The sequence below is a fragment of the Manis javanica genome, chromosome 3 (assembly GCF_040802235.1).
Source record: "Manis javanica isolate MJ-LG chromosome 3, MJ_LKY, whole genome shotgun sequence".
In the NCBI taxonomy this organism is placed as follows: Eukaryota; Metazoa; Chordata; class Mammalia; order Pholidota; family Manidae; genus Manis; species Manis javanica.
The window spans coordinates 196,240,479-196,256,425 of NC_133158.1; the positions used below are offsets into that span (position 1 = coordinate 196,240,479).

Genomic DNA, 15,947 nt, shown 5'->3' on the forward strand with positions numbered 1-15,947 from the left:
CCTAATTACTTATTTAGTTTGATGTTCAGTATTTTAAAAAATCACTGCAGAACAAAAAAATTAGGCTCAATCATTACACTTCATCATAAAATAATTAGTTGTATACAATTTAATGGCACTAATAATGAGGGATTTAATGAAATCTCTAAAAACCTTTAGTATTTGTAGAAATAGATTTAGTTCAATTATCAATTTTTATTTACATAATTACTGACATAATTTTAAGATATTGTAAGAATTTGTTCATTTTAAGTTTAAGGGAAAATATTTATTTAATTAAAAAATAATGCTTTACTCTGTACTTGTTAACTGATGGTGGTCAGAGAGTTCTCTCTCTATATATATTTTTTCAGACTCAATACAATTTCTCCATACTTTTTGAAATTTCCATGTGATAGAGTATCTTTAAGGTTTGTTTCAAAAGAAACCAATTCTTAAAGTCTAAATCAAATTTTCTGTTCATATTTCATAATATTTTTACATTGTGCATTAACTATGCTTATTATACATGCAAACCCACCTGATTATAGAAGAGAAATTTCTTTGAAGGAGACATTAAATTGAATTAGCCAATATCAGGTTAATGAGATTTTCCTATAGGCCATATTAAAATTTAGTGATCACTTGTGTTTTTAAAGTATTTGGTAATAAATTTTTATTAAAACTGGGCCAAGGAAGTCCAAAAGAGGATGATAGGGCCCCTACCATACTATTTTTGAACAGGAAAATCCCACATTTCTGTGGAGGAAAAGTTACTTGAGAAAGTTACTGATATGTACTCTAAAGGTTCTAAAAGCGAGTGAGAGGATGGTGAATAGGCATATGTATCATTCATTAAGTCGTGTAAAGCTCTATCCAAATATTAGGTATCATTACATTTGGTGTTAAGCAGTCCACAAAGCACATTTTAGAAAAATGAGAAAAGGAAGTTAGAATAAATTAAACCATCTAGAGAGGTACTATATTCATAATTGTTTGTACCTAACATGAACAACATGAGCAAAGTCCTGTCCTAGGCTGTTTATAAAGGAGGGTCAAAGCATTCTGTGCTGAACTGTAACAAACACAAACCATAATAGACACATTGGGTCTGAAGGGAGAGATGAGAAATAAATCACAAGTTAAATGATTTGGCTGAAATCACATATAACAGATTTCCAGGGCCAGGAAGTCAAAATCTACAACTGAGAAATTTCTTTTGTTTGAGAATTACAATTATTGAATGAATTTTAGACCAGAGATCATAAGACTTCAGGTATGGGTAAGGAGCTCTAGAAAGAATATTTTACCAGTGCAATGACCCATTAGGATAGGCATGGTTGTTACCACCTGTGTCGTCTTTATGAGGCACAGGTAAAACCGCTCTACTGTTTGTCCTGCCTGAGGCACTGGGGAACTTTCCATCTCAGGAAAAGATGGTTGTGGTTCTAAAATCTCACTTTCTTCACTTATACAATGAGGGACTCCAGGGGGAGGAACATTAGGACCCACTGGAGCCAGTCTGTCTGCAGGAGCAGATGCTTCTGTGTGTCCTGCCTCCCACAGTGGAAGCCCAAGGCTCCAGAGGCCTTTGCCAGGGAGGCTGCCAGCTGTGCAGGAGGAAAGTGAGGAGATGCTGCCCAGCATGTATAAGGAACCAAGGCTGTAACACTGAAGCTGGCTAATAAATTCAGGATATAAGAAGTATACCAGTTATTGGATAAAAAGATATGAAACATCTGCAGAGGCTGCTCAGTAATTCTAACAGACAAGAATCTGGTCTTGGAAGACCTATCTGTCTTCTAAGAATACAGAAGAAAACTGGGGAGTAATTTTGAAATTAGAATATAAAAAACCTTTCCAAAGCAGATGCACAAAAAGATGGCATCTACAGGGATAATAACAAGCAGAAAAACCAATTTCAATAGAAACTAAAAGGTTTATCCAAACACATCAAAAGCCGAAGTTCAGGGTTGTCAGAACTAGAGAAAAACTACAAAAAGCAAATAGAGAGAGGCTCCAGTTGCATGTGGAATATCAAAGAGAAGAAATCCCTAATCAATAATCTTCCAAAGCCTTTGGCAGAATCTGTGTATAAACCTGGACTTGAGCAAACACTAAGACAGTGGCTTCTGCAGGAACCCATCCCCAATTCAGTCAGTATTTGATGTATGTCAGATACAACAGTGTCTTTCAAATTTAGCCTAACATTCCTGGGGAATTTGAGTTTACTGCCTTTTTTTTTCTGATTTAAAATTTGTACACTGTAGAAAATTGAGAAATTTAAAAGATATATAAGATTCCCCATAAAAATAACACTAACCACAGAATATTAGAGTTAATATTTGGTGCAAGATTAGGATTATATGATATGTATTTATTGATGTACATCATCTATTGCAGAAAAAGCATTTAATAAAATTCAACATCCATTCATGATAAAAACTCTCAACAAAGTGGATATAGAGGGAATGTACCTCAACATAGTAAAGGCCATGTGTGGCAAACCTACAGCTAATTTGCTCAACTCTGAAAAGATGAAAAGTTCTCCAAGATCAGGAACAAGGTAAAGATGCCCATTCTCAGCACTTTTATTCAGAGTAGTACTAGAAGTCCTGGCCACAGCAATCAGAGAAGAAAAAATAAATAAATAAAAGGCATTCAGATTGGAAAGGAAGAAGTAAAACTCAACTATTTGCAGACAACATGATACTATGTATGGAAACCCTAAAGACTCCACGAGAAATCTCTTAAAACTAGTCAATCAATTAAGGATACAAAATTAATATACATCAATTTGTTGCATTTCTGTACACTAATGAACTAGCAGAAAGAAAAATTAAGAAAACAATCCCAGCCAGGCAGAAAAGGACAAGTGACCAAATGATTTCCCTCATTTGTGGAGTATAACAACGAAGCAAAACTGAAGGAACAAAACAGCAGCAGACTCACAGACTCCAAAAAGGGACTAGCAGTTACCAAAGGGGAGGGGTGGTGGAGGGTGAGTGGGGAGGGAGGGAGAAGGGGATTGAGGGGTATTATGATTGGTACACATGGTGTGTGTGGGGGGGTGTCGTGGGGAAGACAGTGTAGCACAGAGAAGATGAGTAGTGACTCTGTGGCATTTTATTACACTGATGGACAGTGACTTCAGTCGGGTATGGGGGCGAACTTGATAATATGGGTGAATGTAGTAACCACAATGTTTTTCATGTGAAACCTTCATAAGAGTGTATATCAGTGATACCTTAAAAGAAAAAAAAGAAAAGAAAACAACCCCATTCACAATTACATCAAAAAGAATAGAATACCTAGGAATAAATTTAACCAATGAGGTGAAAGATCTGTACTCTGAAAAACTCTAAGACACTGATGAAACTCTAAGACGCAGATGACACAAATAAATGGAAAGATATGCAGGCATACCTGTTTTATTACATTTTATTTTATTGTAGATTTTACAAAATAAAGTTTTGTGGCAAACATGTGTCAAGCAAGTCTGTCGGTGCCATTTTTCCAACAACGTTTTCTCCCTTTGTGTCTCTGGGTCACATTTTGGTAATTCTTACAATATTTCAACCTTCTTCATTATTATTACATTTGTTAAGGTGATGTGTGGTCAGTGATCATGACTCACTGAAAGCTCAAATGATTAGCATTTTTAGCAATATAGAGTTTTAAAATTAATATATATTGTTTAGACATAATACTGTTGCAGTCTTAATACAGTACAATGTAAGGTATACATAACTTTTATATGCTCTGGGAAACCAAAAATTTCATTTGACTTATTTTATTGCAATATTCATTTTATTGCAGTGGTCTCTCTGGAACTAAGTATTTCCAATATATCCAAGGTATGAACCTGAAATATTTCCAAGGTGTCTGTGTTGTGCTCATGTATTAGAAGAATTAAAAAACTGTTAAAATGCCCGTACTATCCAAAGCAATCTACTGATTCAGTGCAGTCCTTATAAAAATAACAATGGCCTTTTTCATAGAACTAGAACAAGTAATCCTAAAATTTGTATGGAACTTGAAAGACCCTGAATAGCTAAAGCAATCTTGAGAAAGAAGAACAAAGCTATAGATAGCATGCTCTCTGGTTTCAAACTGTACTACAAAGCTATAATACTTAAAACAATATACTACTAGCACAGAAACAGACACATAGATCAATGAAACAGAATAAACAGTCCAGAAATAAACCTACACTTATATGCCAATTAACAAAATAAGCAAGATACATACAGTGGGGGAAAGGCAATCTCTTCAATAAATGGTGTTCAGAAAACTGGACAGCTCCATGCAAAAGAATGAACCCAGAACACTTCCTTATGCCTTATACAAAAATGGACTAAAAACATAAATATAAGACCTCAAACCATAAAACGTCTAGAAAACAAATAAGCAGTAAGCTCTTAGACATTGTTCTAAGCTTTTGCACAGTGAAGGAAACCAACAAAATGAAAAGGTCACCTACTGAATGGGAGAAGGTATTTGCAAATAATATAACTGATAAAGGATTTATATCCAAAATATATAAAGAACTCACACACTCAATATCAAAAAAAGAAACAATAGAATTTAAAAATGGGTAGAGGTCTATTAGAAAATGTTTATTAGAGAAATAGATATACAGATAGATACCAGGCCAATGCACATGAAAAGATGCTCAACATCACCAGATATCAGGAAAATGCAAATCAAAACCATGGTGAGTTATCTACTGATACCTGTCAGAATAGCTATTATCAAAAAGACAAGGAATAACAAGGGTTGGTGAGGGTGTGAAGAAAAGGGAACCCTGTTGGTTAAAAAATAAATGAGTTTTTCAAGCATCATAGCAGTATTTGTCAGGGGGAAATATAGACAGCAGCATAGTTAAAAGGCATGGATTATAGTCGGGAATATTGCAGGGTTTATGAGCTGGTGACTTGTTTCACTACATTAACTGAACTCATTAGTGAAACAAAGTTTAAGGGCAAACATAATTTGTGTTTAAAAATGGAATTTTAAAACACTGAAACATTTAAATGATCATAGTTACTGGAAATTAATCATTTGGTGTGAAGAAAAGTTGTTAAAATTCAGTTTGAATTAAAAACCATGGGAGTGAGTTTTAATTCATTTTTATATGATGAGAAGGAGGAAAATAATCTAAATTAGCCCAGAGATTCCCAAGTTATAGTTAAACCTCATTTATAAAAAAAGGGAGTATAATTTTAAAGAGAAAGAGCTAGCATTTTTCCCTGTTGTGAGGTCTTGGAGAAGTTACTGTTTCTTGGATGTCAGTGTTGGGGGCTTGAAGGTAGAAAAAGAGACTCAATTTAGAAGAATTCAGTGAAGACTTTTTCCTAAAAAAAAAAAGTTTTGGCTTTGAGATCCCTTAACTTTAATTCAACAGAAGGTCTGAATATATTTTCCATGTATTATACTCATTTCCTGATCCTTGGACTATACAACATGTGCAGAAAAAAACTACTAAATAGCAGTTTGAATATCTTCCCCTAGAGAAACTTCCTGTTGATCTCCACATGTCCAATTTCTCTCATCTACTGTTAGGCTAAAATATTCCAACTCTGCCTATCTTTTGTTTTTCTTATTATCCCCCTTTACTGCAAAAGCCTTCTTGGCACATCTAACCCCTTTGGGGTAGTGGTACAAGCTCTCTGCTTTCTTGGGCCTTTTCTGTTTCTTCTCATGTGCTATCCCTTAAACTTTCTGTTATGTTCCCACCTTCTTCCTTGCAGGCAGTCCGTTAAACTTCTTTCATGTTCCACCTCTTTCTAGTTCAAAACCTACTGCACAATGTGTAAACTATCCAGTGATGAGACATCTTCCTGTTCTAAGAGAAAAAAAAATGAATCACCACCTCAGTTATTATATGTTTAAACTTAGGAGCAGTGCATATCCTGTGTTGTCATGGAATAAATAAGGCTTCATTTCGTAGTACCCTACAGTGCCTGCTTAAATTGCTACTTTGTAATCTATCATGATTTAAACATCATCCTTAATACCTCATGATTCTGCTGGGTGTATGACAATGCCCTACAATTGGAACAGCAGACCCTCTGCTTTCCTCCTCTCTCTTTTCACTTGTATTAGGACATGAACAGCATAGGTAGGAATGAGCAATTAATTAGTATTGTTTAAGACTAAAAACTCTTAAGCTATTTTCTATAACTCAGCTCCATTTCCACTTACAGATCCTGCCAAAAAGTTGCCCTGTTTGCTCTTGACAAGCTCTTGTTTCAAAATAACCTTAACTAAAAAGCGGTCTCTGATTCTTGCAGGCAACTGACCATGCTGGTCAAACAGGAGGCTCTGTGCGAGGACCCCCACGGTTGCCACCAAGGTAAGTAAATATGAGAAAAGTTTTAAAAGTAAATTAGAGAAAACAAATGACTCAGTGACTGGACTGTCTTTCCATCACCAAAACTGAATGTTGTTGGTCTTAGATCTTCTTTCAGGGATATATTAAACTCAGAAATTCACCCAGGCCTCTAATCCAGTCTGCTTTGGCAGCAGGTTGGAGGAATCTCTGCTGCTTTCTTTTAACTCCATCCAAAATCGCACAGAGCTCAAACATGGATTATTGTTACTTTTGCTCAAATGAATGAGACTCCTTTCTGAATCTAAAACAGCTCCACTTCTGGAATGAACGTGCACACGCACACACACACTCACACTCCCCATTATGAAAAACCTACCTGATTGTTGGCATCCCCAAAGGGGAACAGCCTTTGTGAGCTCAGAAACAGCTTGCCCTCGTGAGTTTCAGGGCTGTTTGAACAAAAAGCTGTGGTGTTATCAGGAAATGTTACAATGATGGAAATTATTTTTATCATAGAGATTAAGGAAAGGCTTTCAAAGTTAATAGTTGTCCTTTCCCATTTTCTGAACTAGGTTTCTTTATACTCATCTGAATTAGGGTTTAATAATAATTTCTACAACATGAATATCAGGAGAGTTTGATGTTCCTTTGCTAATCATGTACGAGACCCCATCACATACACCTGATTATATAATAAGCTTTTCATCTCAGACTTTGGTAGAAAGTGCTTTAGTTTCCTAAAACAGTCATAGTGTGTTTTAAGAGCAAATGGTGCTTTAGAGAGCACATGAGAATAAATGCTTGTTGGTCTTGAGCTAATGAATCTCTAGTGCAAGATAAGAAGCTGGAACATCATGGCATTTCCTTTAATAATATTATGCTTAATATGGCAGTCATTAGCTCAAAAATATCATACCCTGCATGTTTTAGTAAGTTGTATTATACTAGCAGGAAGCAGGGTGTGTGTGTGTACACAGTGTGTTTAAGAAAAAACAAAACAGACCCTGGTATTGATCAGATTGACTCAGCTACCACTTTGGCTTTCAGACCTGTAAACGGAAAAGTCGTACCAGCTCGACAGCCTGCTTCCAAGGGGGCCCCCGAGAGACCACCTCCCCCTAAACTTGCTGCAAGCAGAACATCAAACAAAAAGCTGCTCTTGAGTTGGTCGTCTTCTGACATGGACCTTCAGAAAAAACAAGGAAACTTAGCATCTGGACTCTCAAAAGCGAAGAGTCAAGTCTTTAAAAATCAAGATCCAGTGCTGCCCCCTCGCCCCAAACCAGGACACCCTCTCTACAGGAAATACATGGTAAGTTGAACCTTTAAAAATGTGGTCAGGAGGTTTGTCCTAATGTATATAAAATCGTTATTCCTTAGAAAAGGATGAGACAAATGTAGTTTGCCCCTGCTTCTGAGAGAGCTTTAGGTAAGTATGCCATAATAAACCCAGGTCTTTAAAGCAGGGATTCCCTGTTAGGAGAAATACAGGAAAGGAAGCAGCACAGACAGGGACTGTAACCTGCTGTATCTGGCTTGGCCAAACAGATTCTGAAAAACCTGACCCAGTAGATTATGCTGATGGGAGTAACTCTGACAGATGTTGTGGTTTCCTTCTTGGTATAGTTTATATCTTACAGCTACAGCTTTATTGCCCACAAAGTAAAATTTTAAATGAAATGCAAAGAATGTTTTTATTAAGATGAATGGTTTTTCTCTCATTTTCCCCTTTTAAACCTAATTACCAATCCATTTAACCAGTTGAAAGTTTTCATCAATAATTATGGTAGTTGAGATAATAATTTCATTTTCTTTGAATGTTTTTCTCATCATATGACCTTAAATCTATGTCCATTTCTCACACTTGAAAACAGAGCTGTGCCCTCTCTGCTTTGTTTGGGTTAACCTGATAAAATGAATAAGAAGGGTTGTTTGCACTCTTTGGACAACTGTATGACAGTGGCTCTTACCAGGAACAGCAACTAATAATTTTACATTGTTCTACATTTCCATCGAATCAGAAATTTTTTTTACTTTAAGCACTTACGATTTTTTTTAACTCTTGTAAGAGAAGGAAGGATATAGAAAGATAAGGAGGAGGTAATATATTCATATATATTTATATTCATTTAAACTCATGAAATTTTAATTGCTAAAACCCAGGGGTATTTCTGGGGATAGGTTACTTAAAAATAATAAATAAAAACCGTAGGCTGATATGTTGAGAGTACTTTTTATCAGCCAGATATTGTTTGTGAAGTGCTTTATATAAATTAAATAACTCATTTATTCCTCACACCATTTACCTGTGAGATAAATACTGTTGTTATCACCTTTATGTAAATGAGGGAAGTAAGACACAGGTTAAGTAACTTTGCCCAGGGTCACAAAGTCAATTACTGGTGGAGCCAAGATTTGAACATCAGTCAACTGGCTCTGAGCCCACACTCTTAACCATTAAGCTGTATTATGAAAATAGTGTTCCTGGTTGTGAAATCTTCACTTGCTTTAGCCATTCCGTGTTAAGAGCCTCATTCAAGGGGAACCAGATTTTGCTTGTGGTTCTTAGCGTAGCTGTGTAATGTCAATAAAGCATTTGAATAACTTAAAGAAATTAATAAGTTCAAAATGGTAGTACATTAGTGTAGGATGTCTCATTATGAAATAATCCCTTAAGTCCCTCATTTTTTCCATGGCTGTCCTACCATTCATTAAATGGCTAGCCAGGAACCTAGGTACAGTGGGGGCCCAGGGACTCTGACAGAGCTGCTTGGAAGCAGCGCCAGCCTCACGGAGCCACAACCTTGCACTCAGCACCTTTGCCCATGAGTGACTGAAGGACACAGGCAGCCTCCCTTTCCTTGTTAGAAGTGAAGTTGTCTGATCACATTTCCTGGGCGTGCGTTTTGTATCTTACAAAGCCTCTGACCTGTACTCATCGGCCAGAACTTACCAAGGCAGGGAACAGAGTCCCCTGGCCAGGAAGGGAATGGGAGGAAAGCCATTCTGAGATCAGACAGAGCTGAGTGGGCCAGGAAGAGACTGGAGTCAGGCAGTGAAGTGGGTTTAAGTGGCCTTTGGGTGTCAGGCTCCAGGAGATGATGCGATTCAAGGCAATAGAAGCCGTCAGTCAAGCAGTACAGAGGAAGCACCTATCCCCTGTCAGCCTTCAGAAGACAGCCACTGAGGACCCTGAACTAAAGGCGTACCTTGGCAGGCTGACGTCGGGTACTGATTACCCTTCAGACATCCAGGGGACTTGCTGGACTTTGTCCTATAGAATGAGACTTCCTGGTTGTTAAAGAGAACTTTAGAGCACATTCAACCTGTGTGGTCCTGTGGACTCCGCTCCACAGCCCCAAGGACCTTCAGTGTCCGGGAGAAACGGCAGGCCCCGCTGGACCCAGGCCCCGAGGAAAACAAGGGGAGAGCTCCAGTGCTGGGGATTCGCACGTCGGTCGCACATGCCACATCCCCAGACAGTCCGCAGTTTAGGAGCAGGTTATTTGATTGTGAATAATACTTTTACTGACTTACGTTTAAGCTGCCTGTGCCTCACAGAATTGCTAATGAAGACATTGTCCCCCAGAACCCTGGAGAACTCTCTTGTAAGGTAAAGTAGAGTTCTTTCTCTCCTGACTGATAAAAAAAGATCACTGGCCTCTGTTACTGCCCTCCATATTATTAAGTACTTTCGGCTCCAAAGATTAAAATATGAAAAAGGCAATAATGTTTTATTAAATAATAATTGCTTCAGAGAGTGGTATTGTACCTTACAGCTTGGGGACGTACTTGTGGTGCTGAAGTGGGTGGAAAATAATTACTTGGAATGCCAAAAGGGAGAAGAGATTGGCAGAGTTCACCAGTCTCAGATAAAGATTATCACCCCACTTGACGAATATCTTAGAAGCAGACCAAACGTAAGGAATTAATATCGTACAGCCCTCATATCACACATGACAGCCCTTTTTATAGAACTATTAATTATCTCTCCTCCTCAGATTTTTATTGGCATGTTTATTTTAACCAGAGTAAAGATTACAGCAGCGTTTTATTCCATTTTAAAAATAAATTACTTCCAAGAGACATGCCACCACCATGCTAATCACTTTGATACACTAAGTGACTACCAAGTTTTGCCAGCTTCATATTGTGCTGACTTTAGAGCACCAGAGCACTCAATCATTAATTTTCAACTGTGAGAGCTGTTTCTTCTTGAAATAATGTAAACATGTTTACCAAAGATTAGTTTGCTAACAAAATGGTTAATTATTTTAAAGGGGGTCCTGCCCTGTAAATGCTAAGTCTGACATAATAAAGCACTTCCCTTTAAGATTTAAGCTTAGTGTAAACCTCATTTCTCTAATCATAGCTTATAAAATAATGAAATGAAATGTAATCCAATGAGCTGAAGTCACAATTGAGGCCTAACAAATTTGTGGAACCTGGGAGAATACAGTGATTATTGAAGGTCATTTGCCTAGCAAGAAAAATACCACTGAACAGTTCATAAGAGGAATATTTTTAAAAGAGTTTTGCAGATTTCCCAGTTATATTTTAACTCTGTTAGTTAATGTAGCCAAACATGTAGAATAATACCCACCAATCATTTAGCCTAAGTAAAATATTTGGCTTGCTATTCATTCTAGTTTTCATAATCTAGTCCAATTCTTTCTCCTTAGAAGGCTATTTAATTTAATGTATCATTGATATACACCCTTACGAAGGTTTCACATGAGAAACGATGTGGTTGTTACATTCACCCATATTATCGAGCCCCCTCAATACCCAGCTGCAGTCACTGTCCATCAGTGTAGTAAGATGAAGGCAGTTTATCTTTTTGAAGATTGTTAAGAAACTTAAGTCTGTATCTTAGAGAGCAGAAAAGATGCTTGTTAAGCTAGTTGCAGCTAGGATACTGAAAATTCTAACTTTAGTCTGCAAGGGACAGTTCTGTGGCTCCTTCATTGTCTCTTTGTTTCGACACCACATTATCCATCTGTCACAGCTGTCCTTCCTCTCTGAGAACACACTGCTGAGTAATAGTGGGAGTTGTACAGCCAAAAAGCTTTCCTTGGTGGGAAACAAAAGCTACAAAATTTAGGTCATTGTTTTATAACAATCCAAAGTTTTTTTCCATTTTAAACATTACCTTACTCATCTTGTAAGTAGATGACTTGCACGCAGTTGGCCTCCAGTGGCCAACTACTACTGGTGATACTAAATAAAGTTTCCTTTAGGCTTCTGGGTTCATAGCTAGTGTTATAGTTTTTAGAAAAATAAAATTTACCTATATGAAAGCCTGGTTTTGTGGTGAAGATGTCTAAAAACATTTAATTCTTAACCTTGCTTTAGTAAACAGAAAATATTGAACATGACCAATTGAGACTGAGTCTGTCAGATCAAGGGGAAAGTAGGAGATTGTTACCTATTGCCTGGAGGCGAGCACAGATTTGGGTTTCAGGAGTTTCACAATTTCAGGGTTTTGCAATTTCCTTTCCACTATCCCTGAAACTCTGCTCATGCTCAAGGGTTCAGTTAGCCTTCTGCTACCTTAGGCAGTTATTTAATCTCTCTGAACATCATTTTTTTAATGTGTGAAGTAGGTATGATGAGTTCTCACAGAGTTATTTTTAGAATCTTGTGTGATTCATTTATATAAAAGTCCTAAGAAGGTAAATCCAGAAAGTAGAATAGTGACTGCCTAGGGCTGGGAGGAGGGTGAACAGGGGATGACTGCTAGATGGGGGGAGTTCTTTGGGGAGTGATAAACATTGTGAGAGATTGTGATGATGGTTGTACAATTCTGTGAATATATTACAACTCTGTATACTTTTAAGTAGGTGAATTTCATGGTATGCGAATTATGTCTCAAGATGTTTAAAAATTGAGCTAATTAATGCATGTAAGGTATTTAACATAGTAGAACATAGTGAGTGAACAGTGAATATTAACTATACTTATTAATAATTTATATTGCCAATTGTAGTCATAATTAGAGCTTGAAATATTAGATTAACCTCCCAGATACCCCCTAATGGTATGAACTGAATTGTACAGCCCCCTGGTGGCCACCCTGCTGAGCCTGTCCCTCTTGCCCTTTACCTGCCCTGCCCGGTTGTGAGCCCATTGCCAGGGGTGTCCGTGATTGAAGGCAGAGAAGGGAAACTAACTGGGAGGCGCCCATTCCTGTCCCACCTCTTCTGCTCTCTCAGGCTTGGTTATGTTTAGATCGTTGGTTCATTTGGAGATTCATGTTTGTGTTTGGTGTAGCTGACATCAGTCTTTCCGAATGGATAGCCATCTAGTCCAACACAATTAATTGAATAGCCAGTCTTTTCTCCACAGATTAAAACATACATATGCATGTATAATGAATATATAAAAATTTTTGAAAGCCTCTCCAAACATAAAATATTTCACAATTCCTTTGCGCAGTCCCTGAAATTCCCCTCATGCTCATTTATTTAGGGAAAAGCACTGAGCAGCCTTTAAGAAAATGTCAGCGTTACTTTGGTAAGCTAATATAGTAAGCTGCCATCAGTGTTATTGTCTCAACCTTAATTAGTGTTTCGGTTTACCTAATGAGAAAATGCATCATGCCTTTGCAGGTGCATTTTAGTTAAAAGAGCAGGTGTGTTTGAGCAAAGGTGCTGTGATCCACAGTGCAGTCTCATCAACTGGTGTGCCGTGGCCAGGGGAGGGGCCGAGGAATGGAAGTGTGAGGATATCCCTAAGGGGACAGGAGTCGTTAGCAGAGATTCAGTGACAAGGAGGGGCACAGAAATATGCCCTCATTTATTTCACGGGTTTGCCAGTGTTGGAGAGAAGTTCCAACTCCAGATAATAGTCTTCAGTCGGATTTGGTGATGAGGTGAATAAGCTTGTCTGTTCTCCTCAAGAAACCAACCCTAGCAACTGCTTGCCAGTATGACAGGTCACTCTTCAGCTTCTCCTCCTCTACCCAATCAGGGCATTTGGCTAGATAGGTAGAGAATACTGAATTCTCTTTGCTAATTTTACCTAGAATTACTGTTGAGTAAACCATTCAGATGAAATAGAAAATCCAGGCCAGGCATGGGAGATAGCATTGGCTTTCAAATTAGAAAAAGCATTCATTTAAGTGGTAAAAAAGGAAATGGGTTTTACTGCTTGTGAATTATACTTTCAAGGAAGCTATCACCTCTTACCTTTACAAAAGGCTAGAGTGTAAATTGTGGAACTTTCTTCTTTTCCCATCTTAATGAAGACACAACTTTTAAGGCTCGGTTCTTAAGGCTTAAGTCTGATGACAGCTTAAGGAAAAAATGACCTTTGAAAGGTAAAGAGGCCAAAAACACTACTTCAGGGTAGAATTAGGTACTGGGGTTTTCTTTTTTACAAAAAAAGTAATTCCCTTTTGTTTTACTCTCCTGGTTTAAAGAAATTGCTAGGGGACATAATAATTGAGAGTTATTTCTGTCCTCCTTTGGCAAGGACACATGCCTTTTCAACTTGTTAATGATTCCCTTGTTTGGCTCAACCATGTGGTTTGCATCCTGTATACTAATAATGTAATTGTGTCAAGAGATCACTAATGAGGGGAAAAAATGGTTTCAGAGTGAATAATAAATCCAGCATCCATCCTGCACACTTCATTCACAGCCCTGTTTTCCCCCTAAGGGCCCACGCCATGCCCAGAAGCCTGTTGACAGTAGTGCCCCTCATGCTGTCGTTCTTCACAATTTCCCAGCAGGTAAGGACATAAGTGATAAAGTGGGAGTGGTTTAGGATCCCTGAGCAGGCATCCTCTCTGGGTTAACCTCTCAAGGACATCTTATTCATTTGCTGTGCCAACAGAATCTGGACTGGAGAGGTCACCTTATCCATCACCCTGCCTTCAGGAAGGGTTGATTGTACCCAGCCATCCCAGAAAGCTTAGCTGCATTCCCTTGCCTTTGTGGAACTCTCCCTGAGATGGAGAGGGAGACTGTGAGGGAGCCGAAGGGAGGGAGTAGATTGCTTACCAATTGCAAACTCATAAACACTTTGAAAACAGTGGGTACCAATTAACAATTACAATGAAATTAATTCTAATGTAATAAGTGAAGTTCTTTTCTCCCAAGAGTTGTAAAAGCTACACACATGCTCAATTATTTATGAGATGAAAATATAAATTTTTTGTAATCAATTTTTAAATATATTTTATATCCAAGTCTAAAGTAAAATAAATTCCTGATTCATTTATAACCTCTTTTTATCCACTTAGTAGACTTTTATTTTTAGTGCCAGTCAATTTACTTGCTGAAGAACTGTAGTACTCCCTTAGTTAATATATTGAGATTGAAATGATTTTTAAGCAGGATTGAGAATAAGAAAATTATGCCATGTCTATAAAGCTCTTTAATTGTTCAGTGTGTATTCAGCAAAGGGTTTATATTGGCTCAGTAGAAATCATTGGCCAGCACAATGTGGTTTTTTTTTTAACCATTTCCTATTAATCAATGCATGGTAAATATATCTAATTTTGTCTTAAGAGAGGAAGCTCACAACAGTATCCCCCAAAAAGGATATATTTTTTAAGCCAGTATGATTAGTATCATCTGTTCTCAGAATCAGTAGAACATACTGCCTCAGTGGACAGAACTAAATGCTACTTTGTGCTCTGCTTTAATCAGATCAGCAACCAGGATAATTCATCAAACATAATTATAATTTTATGTTGCAGAACAAGTTGATGATTTGAACCTCACTTCTGGAGAAATTGTTTATCTTCTGGAAAAAATAGATACAGATTGGTACAGAGGAAAATGTAGAAACCAGACTGGCATATTTCCTGCCAACTATGTCAAAGTAATTGTAAGTGGGTTGTGCTTGCTTAAATTGGCCATACAGTCAGAGGGTTCTGTGTGACCTGCAGTTTGGAAAACATAACTGGGAGCCTAGATTCTTGGGCTCTGCTTCTCTCTTTTCCATTGATTAATTTGGAAAATGTTTGGAATATTCAAAAAATGTTTATTCAACTGCATAATGGTAAATTATTATAATATTATGGGGTATTAGAACTTAATGCCTAAATGCTATCTGAAATCCTAAGGTGAAAAACTACTGCAGGTCAGCAGATAGACCACGTGTTCTTGCAGGGTTGGGAAGTACTGAAGGATGTATGTTGATTATTTGAAACATTTAGTAAATAAGAATTAAGTGGTACTCGACTGTCCTGAAGCAATGTCCTCTGTGGTTATGGTACCACTTCTCTTTTTCTTTGGAGTGCATCTATTTTTGGTTTCTTTCATTCTTTTCATTCCCATTTATTTCTATCATTAAAAAAAATAGATTTGGAAATACTAAAGTACTTTCATTGATGGTAGTGGTCCGCTAATGGTTCTTCATACAATAATTTCAAATCTGATTGGGAAAAATTACATTAAAGTTCAGAGTTTTATATCTACACCCTCACAATGTAGCTGCGATAGCAGACCTGTATGGTAAAGCTGTAACTGCTGAGCCTGGGGGGCTGTGAAACATGGGGTCAAATCAGACTGCCACTTACACATTTGTATCAGTAGAAAGAGTATAACTCAGCCCTCATGTAATTTATAAATACTAGAAAATACCAATAAAGTGAACTTAAGTAGTTGAACATTAACAA

At 37.4% G+C, this 15,947-nt stretch overlaps 1 protein-coding gene across 4 annotated transcripts in view; it reads left to right on the plus strand.

The window, feature by feature from the left end:
* Nucleotides 1-15,947, plus strand: part of SH3D19 (SH3 domain containing 19) — a 168,658-nt gene that overhangs the window by 136,866 nt on the left and 15,845 nt on the right. For all 4 annotated transcript variants that reach the window (XR_012129616.1, XR_012129617.1, XM_073232587.1 and 1 more), the window contains exons 10-14: nt 6,276-6,337; nt 7,364-7,628; nt 9,861-9,929; nt 13,979-14,051; nt 15,024-15,154. Coding sequence is in view for 2 of the 4 variants with exons in the window: in XM_073232587.1 (XP_073088688.1) it covers nt 6,276-6,337; nt 7,364-7,628; nt 9,861-9,929; nt 13,979-14,051; nt 15,024-15,154 (600 nt within the window). In the remaining 2 variants the exon portion in view is untranslated. The remainder of the gene's footprint in view (nt 1-6,275; nt 6,338-7,363; nt 7,629-9,860; nt 9,930-13,978; nt 14,052-15,023; nt 15,155-15,947) is intronic.